Here is a 14,668-nt window from a genome sequence, read left to right as displayed (position 1 = left end):
TGTCAATCTTGCTTGGTGCTTCCTATTCCCTCTCCGCATGAACATGTTAATATTACTTGGTGCTTTCTATCAACATCTCTTGCTTGGTGCTTCCTCTGCTCCGCTATCCTTAGAGATTTCCCTTGCAAGCTATCTACTGCTGCAAGAACAAAGCTAGACAAGAACAGAGCTGTGTGATTTGTTGTTGCTGCTGCACCTAGACAAGAGCAGAGCTGTGTGATTTGTTGTTGCTGCTACTGCACCGGGTGATTTGGGAGCATGGCACCCGCCCCAGGCTCATCGCGTCTTGTTGCTACTGTACCCGCCGCCCCACAGCTTCCTCCTCGCTACGCTGCCGTGCGCCGTGCCCGCTGCGCACGCCACGACGCCACGGCACCAGGCAAGCAGTAGGCGCAGCTCCTGCCGCGCGCGCCACGGCGCCGTGAGTGGCGGGTGCCGCCCCGCCCAGCCACCTGGATCCACCGCCGCTGCCGTCTGGCCGGCCACTCGTGTTGCGGCCACAGCCAGCACGAGCGCCACGACGGTCGTGGTGAGCGCGATTGCAGCACGGCTCAGCGGCGGTGGGATTGCTAGCTTCGATGGCCGGCTGACGTTCGCCTGCCTGCCTCCGGCGACGCGATGGGGACAGCGATGGGGATGGGAAAAGGATTGGGGCTGGAGATGGAATATCCAATCTGGAGGATCCTATGTATATGTGTGTATGTACTGAGGGGGTATGTGCAAAAATACACGGCTCCCGGGCTCGTGTAGTCCAGCGTGGCCTGCCACATTAGCTCGCGGGTCCAGTCCGAGGTCCATTTAGACGCATGTCAACGCCTAGGTCTAGATCCTGTAACTATGTGTGTATTTTAGGAGTAGAGGGACCTGGATGACACTCGGTGCCAAGTTGATGTAGCGCCAGTGAATTTTACTCATATTTCCCCCTACCCTTTTATCTTTAGAAAATTACCCAGAAAATCCATGTCCAATGACAATGCAGATCCACAAAATTGAGGATGAGTGGATGCCAAGCGAACTCGTAAGTATCTCAAACAAGCTGGAAAATGATCCAGAAGAGAAGACCAGTCGGCACTATAACAACCAGCCCACACCAGACAAATGACTGAGGCAGAAGAACTAGCAGGTACCCACCACCCGCAGATGGTCAGAGAAGACTACTCCGGCTACGTCAGATGGGGAACACCGGCCAGCTGCCGCCGGCTAGGGGAAGCAGAATTCAGACAGGGGACGCCAGCCCACTGCCGCCGGCGAGGGGAACCAGACTAGCGGAGAGGGTAGCTTGCTCGACGGTTGGTCTCCGTTTGCATAGTTAATGGGGTTGGGCCATTTTTTTTTTTACCGAGAGGCCGATACCTCTAAATAAAACCTCTATTTTTTGAACCGTCTCCACCTCAACTTGCTCGATTTTTTTTCTCTACCCTCTAAACAGTCTACAGAGAAATTTTAGGGGAGATTTTGGAAGCATCCCAAAATAGATAATCAAACATAAAATGAAATATATGTCTATTTAGAACAAATTATGAAATGGAGAACAAAGGTATCATCAACTTATAAAAAGAATTTGGCGAACCTCCATGAGAAAGCAAGCAAGAACGAGCTACTATATCAAAAGTAAACAAGTATTTTGAAGAAGAAAAAAATTAAATTACTCTATTAAGTACTCCAAAGGGTTCTAGGCCAACTGGTCACTTCGGCTTCTAGGCTAAACCTTCCAACTTCCAAAGGGTTTACCGGCGATGTGGTCATGTGGTTGCCTCCATGTGAAACCGTGAAAGCTAGTATACACACTCATCATGATTAAAAAAAAAACACTTTTATACGACTTTCAAGTTTCAAGTTCAAAACTCAATGTACCAAACAGAATCCGTAATCCAGGTTGAAAATGGTCGACTCGGACAACCCCAAATCTTCGTCACTTATTTTTTCTTTTTTCTTTACCTAAGATGAGATAGTTAGATACTAGCACACTAGCTTTCCAAGTAGACTTGTATAATAAAGAATCGTCATCATAAGGTAAGATAGACTGTGGTCGTGTGACTTGCGCAAATGAATACTACTCCTTCCATTCCAAATTATAAGTCATTCCATGAATCTTGGAGAGTCAAAGTATCTTAAGTTTGACCAAAATTATAGAGAAAATTATAAAGATTTATGACATCAAATAGGTATACAATGAAAATATAATTGATGAAGAATCTAGTGACACTTAGTTGACACCATAAATGTTATTATATTATCATATAAATTTGGTTAAACTTGAGATACTTTGACTTTCCAAGATTCTTGGAATGACTTATAATTTGAAATGGAGGGAGTATTTGGATTTGGTGGCTTGCGCAAAGGAATACTGTTTGAATTTGGATATACCATGTGAAGCGTTTCGGTGACAACAAGATGATCCAGCGTGTTCTAGATAAAGTATAACCTCCCCTTCACCACTTATGCTAACCACCACAGCAACATCTCACCTGTATATGCAAGTCAAGCGGCACATCAGAGAGCGCAAGTTATCAATCACTCATCAAAAAAGAAGCAAGATCACTCTTGATCTCCCAATCTTCAACTTGATAGGTGCATTGATAGCGTGCCAACACAAAGATAGATTTGAAAAAAGAGTAAAATGTACGGTAGCAGCTAGTATCATCTACATCCTCAAACTCCTAAAATGCACATCTACATCCCTAAACTTCACGTGAGATCCAAAATCTTTAACCACATTACACTCCTGCATTACACTGCCTGCATGGCATGCAGATATTGCATTGACGTGGACCTACATGTGGGGCCCACATGTCAGATCCACATCCCTTCTCCAATCCTTTTCTCTCTCTCCCGTCACATCGATCTCCCGCTGGCGGAGATGCGCTAGGGGCGCTGGTGAGGTCGGGCCAGCTGCAGTCCTCCCCCGCGGGTGCGCCGCCGTCCGCCTGCGCTGGGCTGCCGTGCGCTCCACCCACGCGGCCGCGACCCTGCCGGAGCAGACAGAGAAATCCTCGCGTGAGCGGACGCCGGCCAATGCAGAGCCCAGGCGGTCGGTGGCAGGGGCGTGACGCCGGCGCGAGCGGTCGGTGGCGGCCCCGCGCGAGCGAACGCCAGCCACCGCCGCCGTATGGACCACGACAACCGCGCCCATCGGCCCGCACCGGCCGCCCGCGCAAGGCCTCAGCCGTCATTCACTCGGGCAGGCCGCGACCGCTGCCGCGCGCCGGGCCGCGGCCACCGCCGCTGTCTGCCCACACTGCACCGCAGCCTCGGCGGTCGTTTGCTCCGGGCGGGCTGCCCTGCGGAGCCACCGTCCCCGTCCGCCTGCGCTGCGGCATGGCCCCGGTCACCTCCTGCTTCCCCCAATTCCGGCGGCCGGACCATCAAACAGGAGGGGAGAGGGCGACGTCGACAGCAAACAGTGGGAGCGAACGTTGGTCGAGGCCAGGTCCGCAGGGCAAGGGGCCGACGTGGGTGGATGACCGTAGAGGACGTACGGCGGCCGGAGGCGGAGAAGAACATTGGCCGGATTTTTTTTCTTTTTTCTTTAATTAGAAACGTGCGTTATTGTACGGTCAGCATCTCACATGTCAGATACACGTCATTGTACGGTCAGCATGCCACGCGGGTAATTTAATACTGGTTACGAAGATTTGTACCTCATATAAACCGATTAGCAAATTTAAGAATGCAGATGTGCATTTTGAAAATGTAGAAAATAGATGACACTCACTGGAAAAAAAAGAGAGAATAAACTATCTAAAATGATCAAATGCCGAGCAAAAGCAAACCGCAAAACCACTTGAAAGTAATCATGAAAGCTCCAAGTGAAAAGTCTCGATTCCCATATAAAGGGCGAAGGGTAAAGAGTTGAAGAGTCAAGTAGTTAATTTCTCATTTGTCACGCTCGATACAATCGAACCAAGACTCATGTCAACTTGATTTTTCAGGAATAAATAAATGAACTTTATAACCGTATACAATCCTAATGGAAACAATACGCCCATTACCTAGACAACCCATGTTTTTTTTCCTATAGGGTTAATTGATGACAACAGTACCACTACTGAAGAAGTGAGCATTCGTCGGTACCTGCTGTTTTGAACTGGTACTAATGCGTGGAATTAGTACCAGGTCCAAATTAATTTGAGATTTCCCAAGATCTTTTAGTACCGGATCGTAACACCATCCGTAATAAACCGTACTAATAGTCGATCCTCCAATAGTGTAGTAAAATAATTTCCTCATAGTTTATGTTACGTTTCTCCTTTACCTCCATATATACCTCCTTATGACAAATTATTTCCGTATAGTATAGTTGGTCTAGGAATACTATATTCCAATGGGTTGAGTTTCCAAGTTGACTAGATAATTCATTTCTAAATTCGTGTATACTTTATAGTATTTTCCTATTTTTCCAAAGTTTCTACCTTTCGTCTCCAGTCTCCTCGCCCACCAGGCAACAAGCTAAGATACAATCCCCACCCGACCGGAGAAAAACCCCAAACCTTAGAGCGAGCCTGCTCTCTGGCCCGGTGCCGCTTGGCGCCACCGCCGGCGTGCCCTGATCCATAGTGACCGGTGGTGTTGTTGCCTCCTCCGCCCTGAACGCCATCTCGTCGTGACGCGAGCTCTCTGTCGCGCATTCCAATCCAGTCGAGGTTCCGGGCTGTTTACTTCTCTCCTGCACTCCTCTTGCCTGCTTGTTCATGCCGATCAGATCAGTTGACATGCACTACCGTACCCCATTTTAATAGCACAAGAAGATTCTGTTGGACGCGTAAGATCTTTTCTTCGGTATCGCACTGCGTTGATCCAACATCTCGGTGGTTTTCGAGAGAGTACTATTCTTCATATGTGTGTGCTTTTAATCATGATTTTCCCAGCGTAATTCAGCACGGCTTCCAGGGCTAATCGACTTCTCTACCTTGGAGCTGGAACTCGGTACGGGTGGGCATGCTTTTGGAGCGCTTGTGTTGGAACTACTGCAGATTTGCACCATTCAAAGGCTTAAGGTGGTCCTGTTGCAAAACTTGGTATAATTCTATACATTCTTCCCCATTTTTTATGTGTCTTATGCAAATTTCATCCGTTTATATTCTTGAGATACCTCGGTCCTCAAATGTATACAAGCGTCGGTAAGACCGTAATACAACATGATTTTATACTTTCTATTATTAGGAATGGGGATGCTCAAAGAATTGTGACTGCGATCAATTTAGCAACCGGAGAAATCAACATATCTCCTTGACCGATCTTGGAGTGGCGGTAATTGAAGGCTTCTGTGGTTTTGGTCATGAAATTGATTTCCTAAAACTTCTGTTCCGATCCGCGCCAATGCTAAAGAGAATGACCGTTCAATTGTCCGATAAGGTGTCACCAGAAGATGGGGGATGCCAGAAACTGCGCACCATCTTCCAGGCAAATACTTCCGTAGAATGCAATGTCTACGACAGATGTGGTAAAGAGATTTCATCTGCATGATTATTGATTGGAATGCATCTGGGTGTAACAAGCAATGTGGTCGTTAATCTTGGCTGAAACCTGAAATGATCGTTTTTGCTTGCTAATAAATTCTCGTGACGCTTTCTTTCCCTGAAAATACATTCACAAAATTCAATATAATGCGCCAATGTTACTGCATGATAAATGATATCGATACAACAAAATTCATTGTAGCCTTCGCAGTGTAAATTTCTTTCCTTGCTTGCTCATGATGTTCTCATATTCCGTAGGCATAGTTCAGATGCACTGTTCCCTTTTCTTACCCGAGAAAGAGAGGTCTGCTGATCAATAAGGAGTAGAGTTACGATCTCGAAGCACTAAGCAAGCGCTCAATACAATTTGGGGTTACCAGCTAACCAAACTGTGGAGCTATGGGCTCTAGGAGCATCTTGAGTTAGCTCTAATGGACTAGCCTATGTTAAATGGTTAATAATCCCTCCAAGTATTTATTGAGTATGTTCACGAATAAGGTCCTCTGATACTTGAACAATTGCCTCATGGACCGAATTTAACTGCATGTATCTGAACTGTGAAGCGGCCGAAAGTATACAAATTTACATTTTTCTGCTATCAAAATTTGTTTCACGGGGGATGGCTATCGACAGTCAGAAAGGGATGCAGTATTTGCCGATTTGATGGATTTGGTTGCCGCTCGTGGAGCACAGCGGTGCGGGCGGCGACAATGGTTTCTCTCTCCGCGGGCGTGGACGGGATTAACCTCATTGGGAGTTTTTGGACGATATTACCTTCGCTTCTCCCCGTCCCAAAATAAGCAATAATTGTTTTTGGACGAGATTACCTTCGCTTCTTTGTACTTTATAATAGGAAAAGCATCAGCGAGCAAGACAACCCTCAAATAGAGCGACCTCACCTGACGCTATAATTGCCTGCATGGGTGAAAAGCCAAGCACCGTACAAACAAAAACCACCCTTGACAAAATTGTTAGTGTTCAAAATTACAGGAAGATCATACTCAGATTGTTATCGCGGCGAAATTTACCTTACCCACGGTGTACGCAATTACACCAAACAACGAATCCACCAGGGTATAGCTTCACTTCAGATTAGCAACGAGCAACTCTGTACAATGCATAGTAATGGGTCATGTGGTTTTCCCACCCTTGTCTCCCAGGCAAGAATTTCGTAAAGTATATATATGCAAACGCCTCGAGATCGCTAGAACTCGGCAGAGCCAGGAACTCGGGGAAATGGGATGGCGTCTCTGATGTTGTCAATTCCGGTTGCAAACTGTACGAGCCGTTCAAATCCAAGACCAAAACCAGCATGGGGAACTGCAGCAGAGCAAAGAAGACTGTCATGACACGTCACGGGAACCAAAGTTTCTTGATAATTAAAAAACCACAGAAAATCATATTATCCAGCCTTTCCCCTCAATTTCAGCAAGCATTGTTAAGGTATTTAACCTGATCCATATCGCCGTAGATCCAAATACCACCAGTAGCTCTCCTTGTTCAGGTTTTGCTCATCCAACCGGGCTTCGAGGTGATCAAGGCGCTCTTCCCTCTGACTTCCTCCAATAAGTTCACCAACCTGACATTGAACAGATACACAGTTGAATTGGCAATAGCTAAAAGAATTTTATGTATGTTGTATTGATTTTATCTGCCTACCCGAGGAACCAACAAATCCATCGCGGCAACTGTCTTCCCATCATCATTCTGTCGCATATAGAAAGCCTTGATTTCCTAACAAAATTGAAAATAGATGTCTCGAGGTCTCAGTTTGTTTCAAGAACAGTTAAATGCTCAAAAGTGCACAAAGCAAACCTTTGGGTAATCTCTAATTATAACTGGGCGGCCACTGAAAGCTACTTCCGTGATGTATCTCTCATGCTCACTTTGAAGATCCAACCCCCATTTCACCTAAACATAGCAGATCAGAATGCCAGATATTTATTTTGATATGGTTCTCATGAAAGAACATCGGTATGTGGAATTCAGTAGTAGAAAGCACAAAGATGATTCATACAAATCAAAACAACCAGCATCTATTCACGGTCAACACAAACACTGAAAAGTCGTCTAACACTGAACAGTGAAGACATATCAACATTTCAAACATGCAGACATTTTTCCTTTTGCAGAAGTATGTACTTGAATCTCCATTAAGATTGTAAATAGAAGTCAAATTGCAAGAAAGAGCAACAGATAAGTTTTACTGTGACAAAGATGGGAAAGTTATTCATAAAAAGCTGTTAGGCATCCATTACCGGGAACTCAAATTTCTTCTTGGACCCAAGAAGTAGCTCGACAGCATCAGTGTATGACAAGTGAACAAAGTTCTTCTCTACTACATCCTGGGTCAAGCAGAAGAGATCTCATTATGTCAGCATTCCTCTTAATCAAAATGTGCCATTAAGTCCAAAACTATACAATGCTGCCATAGATAACTAAAGAAAGCTATAGATTGGAGGTATACATTTAATCGTTCTATTATGCCTTTCTCAACCCATGTATTGAAGAAATCCATATCTTCTTTACAGTTCTCTAGAATATACTTTACCTGCATGAAACAGCAATGATTAGGTTAAAAAACCTCTGATCGAAATTTCCCTAATTTAATACACGAACCATTGATAAAACTACACTGTAGAATGGCTAGCAGTAGACTTGAGCATCAACCAAAAATTGATAGAAGGCACCTACTACATACTGGAGATATGCAGTTGCACAAGCCATGTCATCATTTAGATCCGCGAAGGCAAGCTCAGGTTCGATCATCTACCCTCAGAACAAACAAACAGCAAATTAAACTGTGAATTCAGTGTTTATGTAGGATTCTAAGAAAAAAAAACAGGTGTAAAATTTCAAATACCCAAAACTCAGCCAGATGTCTCGCGGTGTTTGAATTTTCAGCCCTAAATGTTGGACCAAATGTGTAAATCTGCAGCAAAAAATGAATGTGAGGAAATAATAAACTGATTAAAGCTATCAAAACAGATAGTGTTAGCTGTTTGAAATGAATATGGCAAAAGAATTACATCAGATAGAGCTGAAGCATATGTTTCGCCATTAAGCTGTCCAGACACCGTCAGAAATGCTGGTTTGCAGAAGAAATCCTGGCATAAGTAACATTGGAAACATTCACATTACTTGAACAGTTTCGAGAAACCAAATAACATTAAATATTGGACAGCAATTCATACAGAATGACTCAGGTAGCATCCTAACAAGGGGAAAGGCTACCTGTGACCAATCAACCCTTCCATCCTTGGTAGCAGGAATATCTTTGAGTAGGGAACCACCTTCAGCGCTGTTTGAAAGCTATATTATAGAAACAGGCAGAAATATTACATACATTCAAACCAGAATGCAATAAGCAAAACCAAGGAACAAGAAGCCAAAATGGAGAGTTACATATCAATTTAACAAAAAGTTTTGTGAAAGGATAATAGATGCTGCTAGTAATAATTAATTTTGTTCAATATATGCATGAAAATAAATGATAGTAGTACAGTACGATTATGATATTACTGTTATTGTATAACTTCAGTGATAGCATTTGCATTCACCAAAAACTGTGTGCAATCATATTTAACAGTAAACCTGCTGAGGATGTTATTATAACTTCCATACACCAAATATTTGATAGGCAAAGACTTCTATACACCACATAGGTCCAAAAATATCAAAAACCTGCAACATGTGCATTCCTAAAATGATGATAGCTGGATTAGGCAGCTTGTTATGCTGCATGGTTTCTGATTTGGAGCATAAGTTCCATTGAAATATTTGGGCAAACTTAGAAATGGGGCATAGATTCAGTTTGACATAAATGAGCAGAACATTTTCTATAAAACAATCAAATTTTTTAGTGCATCAAGTAGTCATATTGAAGAAAAACTAACCAAAGTAGTCACATAAAACTGCTCCCCGGCTCCTTCACAATCCGAGGCAGTAATAATAGGGCTTGATACCCAAACAAATCCATTGTCTTGGAAGAATTTATGAGTTGCATATGCCAGAGCATTTCTCACTCTTGCCACCTAAATAAGCACTGGCAGATACAGTAAGCAATCCACAGGAGAAACTTGTATAATTACAGGAAAAAAGGACTTCTATGGTCAAGAATCATATTTTTTTAAGCATGTCATTTTTTAAAGAGTGGTTTATGCAGCTAGAACATCAGCATAGACTGTTGATAACCCATTAATTTGAAAGTCAATGTCCAAGTGGCCCTCATTTAAGAGAAACTAAGAGAATCCTCTGTAACCATATCATTGCAAATCTAGAAATTTGCAGAGGCAACCATATTTACAGATTGTGTACTAACTTGTAAGTTACCATAGGGAACAAATCATACAAATAGATAAAGGATGACACTTGATAAGGTGCATTTCAATTTCTGGTTGAGTAATCGAAGGAAAGAATCATTTCCAGTCTCATGGTCAACAAACTATGCACCTTTATATACTGAAAGAAACTAAAAAGAATATCGAATTGGTGACTTTTGAAGTCCAGAATGCCAGAGAAGGGAAGAAAAAGGAGACAGCAGTGAGTAAAACATACTGCACCAAAAGTGTTTGTCCGAGGACGGAGATGGGCTACAGTTCTAAGAAATTCTCTTGATGCCCGTTTCTTCTGTATAGGAAAAGATGTGGGGTCACTTTTCCCAATCTGCAAGAAGCAAAAAATAAAATAAAATTAGAACACAAGAAAAGAAATATAAGGCACAAAGGATATGGTTCTCAGACTCTGCAAGTTCTTGGTCTAACCGTCTAAGTGTGCTCAATTATCACCAATCAGAAGTGTAGCATAAGAAAGAAAGTTCCATAGCTTGTATATTACACAAAATAAGACATGAACTCATTCCGCAATAAGTATTCATTGTATTTTGTATATGCAGCTAGTTAGTTACAGACATAAGAATGCATGTACCGAAAATAGTTACAAAGAACGAAACAATTACCACAGTGATCTTTGAAACCTTCAACTCCACTTTTTGCTTACCGCCTTGGCTGCTTGCAACAACTCCCTCAACTAGTACAGATGCTCCGGTAGTGACAGAGTCTATCTGACAGCCATCATTGAAAATATGACAAATAAAACATATTATAGCCTTATGTCAATGAACTGCAACCAATGCAATGTAAGATAAGCTTAATTAAGTATACAATCGCAACCTTCGCAAAATGGGTAAAACATAGTACCTGGTCATAGCCTTCTGTATCAGGAGTCAATACACATTGCATATTGGACAGGCAAGAGCCATCATTGACCTAAAAGTTGAAATTTCAGAACGCATTAGACTCTTAAAGGAAAAAAAAAAGATATCCATTCCTCTAAATAGCCAATCCCTATAATAATCTACGCATGCATACAAGACGAGCTGCTTGAGACCATAATATCGGAAAATCCTTTATGACATGCATAAGCATAATGGTTTCACTTGCCCATGATCATAGTGTTACAATCTGCTAGCCAGGGTCCTCAACTATTTCAAATTCAAGCTTGCAACCCTAGATTTCACTCGAGAGTATTTTGCCCAACATCAAAACAAATGATAACCATTGCTGAAACGTTACTGATGATGAACATCAGTTCGCATTAACCAGAATGGGAAGCAATGACAATAATGCACGACAGGGCCATCCTTCCAGAGTCATAAATCACAAAGTTAACCCAGCTGCTAACCATATGGACCAGCATTTCGGCAAAAGCAAAATCTGCTAACAGCACGCATTACCACTGCGCCATTCCAATTGACGCAAGCCTAGCAAAACGGAGTTGCAAGTGTCTCACCTCGACGAAGGTGACAGTCCTCTGGGCGCGGCAGGTGCGCACCCAACCGCGCACGGCGAGCTCCTGGCCCACCAACGCGGCGCCCTCGTCCTCCCCGCCCTTCACGTCCGCCACCCGCAGACGCTTCCTGAACTCTCCCACGGCCTCGCCCGCCGGCCCGGTCGCCGCGGCGGCGGCGGCGGGGGCAGAGGCCTGCGCCGCGGCGCAGAAGCGCTGCCGCCGCCCCGAGGCGGCGGCGAGCGGCGCCGTACGCGGGAGCGGGAACGAGAGCGCGGCAAGCGGGGAGGTCTTAACCTGGAGCCGGCGCGGGGCCAAACGGAGGAGCCGGGCGGCCGCTGCAGCCGCCATCGGCAGCTCGGCGGCGGCGGCGGCGATCGGCGGGGCAGTGGTATCGCCTGTCGAGGCGGGCCTATCCGCTTCCTCCGCCTAGGAGCCGTCCGTTTATGATCGAGGGGTGAACGCGTCTCCTGAGGCCGTTTACGTATTCCACAGACTCCGCCTTCATCCTTTGTTTACGTATGAACAGCGGGCACGCCTTTTTGTTATGGGTGCTGACCATGCATGCCAGGATCAGACGTCATCACGCTCATAAGTTTATCTAATCTGAAGTTCAATTTTAGTGAAAGGTAATCCAAGATTCCAAATCACATGGGAATGGGATCGATTGGTTGATTGATTATCCAACGACGAAGCAAGCAAGAAGCCAATCAAGATGATCTCATGCGTTTTGTCATCTCGCATCACTAGTTGAAGAGCCCTGCTCGCTTCTCTCTCCCTCAGGTCAGTCCAATCCGGAGGAGTTGGGAGAGTGGCCATCCGCGAGAGGAGGATGGCGAGCAGCAACGGCAAGCCGGCGCAGGGGGAGGAGGGGAAGGCGGCGGCGGAGGGGTCGATCGGCGGGTACGAGTCCCTGCACAGGCTCCTGGAGGCCAACCTCTCCCCCGAGCTCTTCCAGGTACCCTCTCTCTCACTCCATCACCGAGCGGGGGCGCCCAGATTTGTCCGGCCGGGTCGTCGTCCGTGTCCGTTTCTTGGTTCTTGGATGCCGTACCCAAATTCAGTTGCGTCCGTGTCCGTGCGCGCAAATTCTTTCACATGTTGAGTCAAAGCTGTTGGATAACCAAATTACGGTCGGGAAAGAGTGATCGAACTACTGGGGCAAGTTAACCGAGAAATTCTGGTGAACGAGATTTGGTGCTCTGATTGGCCTCATGATTAAGTTTGTGTTGTGCGTCAACTAGTCACTTTCTCCATATTTACTAGTGAATTAAGTATTTGTGATGTGGGCTGAATGAAACCATGCTCCCGTAGCAGTATTGATGATACTGATGGTTATTTACGTGTCCTAACTGTGTTTGCTGTCCTCCTCCGCCCATTTGTCGATGGAAATTGTGTGTGCTTTTTTAAACAAGTGTCCCTAGTCAGAGTATCAGAGGTACTGGCTGGTAGTTAGCAAGATCAGTGGATGTGAAATTTACCTACAGTCTGATTTCAGAATTGTAGATGCTCTACGCTGCTGAGCTTATACCTCCCAATTGAGAAATTTCACTGAGCCATAAGGATACTAGATGGCATTTATGCTCGGTTTGTTGATTTTGTCAATTTTTTTGTGTTAACAGGAAGCAAGCCGATTGTTGTTGGGTCTGAATTGTGCACGACCTCTTGAGGCTATCTCACTGCCTGAAGCCACAACCACTCTTGCGGAAACGCACAATTTTGATGTGCAGGTTATCTCCACATTGCCCTTTTTATTGGCAGTGGTTCTTTCTCAATTGATTATGTGATTGCCAGATGTAGCATCTTTATTCAATACGTCAGGTGCTAGCATATAGAAATTAAATTACATTGGGTGGCAGATTTAAACTGTGATATACTTGTGCTGTAGGCCTTCCGTTTTAGTGCAGACAAAGAGTTTCTGAGGCAACCACGAGTTGTTCGAGTTGGTCTAATTCAAAACTCAATTGCTGTTCCCACTACTTATCATTTTGCTGACCAAAAGAAGGCTATCATGGACAAAATTAGACACATCGTTGATGCTGCTGGTGCTTCTGGTGTCAATATTTTGTGCTTACAGGTGAGTACCTTGTACTATTTCTTTGGAACATTTAAAATTATGGCATACAATTCAAGATGTTGTGTTATAATATCCCCAAAATTCAGGAAGCCTGGACAATGCCTTTTGCCTTCTGCACTCGTGAGAAAAGATGGTGTGAGTTTGCTGAACCAGTTGATGGAGAATCTACTCAGTTCCTTCAAGAACTTGCACAAAAGTATAACATGGTAATTGTGAGCCCAATCCTTGAAAGGGATGTAAACCATGGGGAGACTATTTGGAATACTGCTGTTGTAATTGGAAATAATGGAAACATAATTGGCATTCATCGGAAGGTATGCACGTCACTTTATTTTTCTTTTCCTTCAGCTGCATTTTCTATTCCTCCCTTCTGGCAGAAAGCTTTTGCTGTGTCTAAATAAACACTACTGTAGAATCACATCCCAAGAGTTGGTGATTTCAATGAGAGTACATACTACATGGAGGGTAACACTGGGCATCCAGTGTTTGAAACAGCATATGGTAAAATAGGAGTGAACATTTGTTATGGAAGACATCATCCCCTTAATTGGCTTGCATTTGGCCTCAACGGAGCTGAAATAGTGTTCAACCCATCTGCAACTGTTGGTGAACTCAGCGAACCAATGTGGCCAATTGAGGTTAGAGAAAATTCTTGTGCTCTTTTCTTCACTATAGCACACGTTTTTTATAAATGCATTTGGAAACTTTGGGGTGCATAATTATTGATTTTTTTTATATTGTTGTGACACTTCAGGCAAGGAACGCTGCAATTGCAAACAGCTACTTTGTTGGATCAATTAATCGGGTTGGCACAGAAGTGTTCCCAAATCCATTCACATCTGGTGATGGGAAACCTCAGCATGCAGACTTCGGCCATTTCTATGGATCTAGCCATTTCTCAGCACCTGACGCTTCTTGCACCCCATCACTATCACGCTACCGAGATGGCTTGATCATCTCTGATATGGACCTCAACCTATGCCGCCAGATCAAAGACAAGTGGGCCTTCCGCATGACTGCTCGTTATGAGATGTATGCTTCCTTGCTATCAGAGTACTTGAAACCAGATTTTAAACCTCAAGTCATTGTTGATCCCTTGATTAACAAGAGGGCATAAAACTGAGGTTGCATGGATTTAAAAGGAGGCTATTTGTGCTGGGACTTCAACAGCACGTGTTTACAGTTTAGCAGAATAATCTCTTTGAAGGTGCAGACGGAAGGAAGTCTCTGTTTTCCTTTCCTTTTTTACATCCTGTAAAAAAAACATTTGGTGTACATTCGCTGAAGTTTGTCCAACCTGACTTTACTAAAAAAAAAAGGAAACATGAATTTCTGTTATGTTTTG

The 14,668-nt window shown here is 44.3% G+C and overlaps 2 protein-coding genes across 2 annotated transcripts; one reads left to right on the top strand and one right to left on the bottom strand.

Annotated features, from left to right (window-relative positions):
* Window positions 1–6,400: 6,400 nt before the first annotated feature.
* LOC117843707 (asparagine--tRNA ligase, chloroplastic/mitochondrial) lies at window positions 6,401–11,661 on the bottom strand. Its single transcript, XM_034724383.2, has 15 exons — window positions 11,250–11,661; window positions 10,658–10,726; window positions 10,417–10,521; window positions 10,017–10,124; window positions 9,356–9,493; window positions 8,694–8,771; window positions 8,489–8,566; window positions 8,323–8,391; window positions 8,154–8,228; window positions 7,927–8,010; window positions 7,718–7,804; window positions 7,275–7,370; window positions 7,119–7,193; window positions 6,912–7,038; window positions 6,401–6,779 (listed from the first exon to the last, which is right to left on the bottom strand). Exons 1-15 carry the CDS (start codon window positions 11,595–11,597, stop codon window positions 6,664–6,666), a joined length of 1,653 nt encoding a protein of 550 aa, XP_034580274.1. The 5' UTR covers window positions 11,598–11,661; the 3' UTR covers window positions 6,401–6,663.
* Window positions 11,662–11,833: 172 nt separating this feature from the next.
* LOC117843708 (beta-ureidopropionase) lies at window positions 11,834–14,661 on the top strand. Its single transcript, XM_034724384.2, has 6 exons — window positions 11,834–12,204; window positions 12,869–12,976; window positions 13,135–13,323; window positions 13,410–13,637; window positions 13,737–13,961; window positions 14,078–14,661. Exons 1-6 carry the CDS (start codon window positions 12,079–12,081, stop codon window positions 14,438–14,440), a joined length of 1,239 nt encoding a protein of 412 aa, XP_034580275.1. The 5' UTR covers window positions 11,834–12,078; the 3' UTR covers window positions 14,441–14,661.
* The last annotated feature ends 7 nt before the right edge of the window (window positions 14,662–14,668 follow it).

The sequence above is a fragment of the Setaria viridis genome, chromosome 2, assembly GCF_005286985.2.
Source record: "Setaria viridis chromosome 2, Setaria_viridis_v4.0, whole genome shotgun sequence".
In the NCBI taxonomy this organism is placed as follows: Eukaryota; Viridiplantae; Streptophyta; class Magnoliopsida; order Poales; family Poaceae; genus Setaria; species Setaria viridis.
The sequence above is the reverse complement of the archived record's forward strand: the minus strand, read 5'-3'. Positions and strand labels throughout refer to the sequence as shown.

Bases quoted from the DNA above. Each gene is read 5' to 3' on its own strand.
- LOC117843708 (XM_034724384.2), top strand. From the start codon at position 12,079: ATGGCGAGCAGCAACGGCAAGCCGGCGCAGGGGGAGGAGGGGAAGGCG. The intron at 12,205-12,868 runs GTACCCTCTCTC...TTGTGTTAACAG, and splicing joins TCTCCCCCGAGCTCTTCCAG to GAAGCAAGCCGATTGTTGTT. The intron at 13,324-13,409 runs GTGAGTACCTTG...CCCAAAATTCAG, and splicing joins TCAATATTTTGTGCTTACAG to GAAGCCTGGACAATGCCTTT.
- LOC117843707 (XM_034724383.2), bottom strand. From the start codon at position 11,597: ATGGCGGCTGCAGCGGCCGCCCGGCTCCTCCGTTTGGCCCCGCGCCGG. The intron at 10,522-10,657 runs GTACTATGTTTT...GATGGCTGTCAG, and splicing joins ATACAGAAGGCTATGACCAG to ATAGACTCTGTCACTACCGG. The intron at 7,194-7,274 runs GTTTGCTTTGTG...CAATTTTGTTAG, and splicing joins TAATTAGAGATTACCCAAAG to GAAATCAAGGCTTTCTATAT.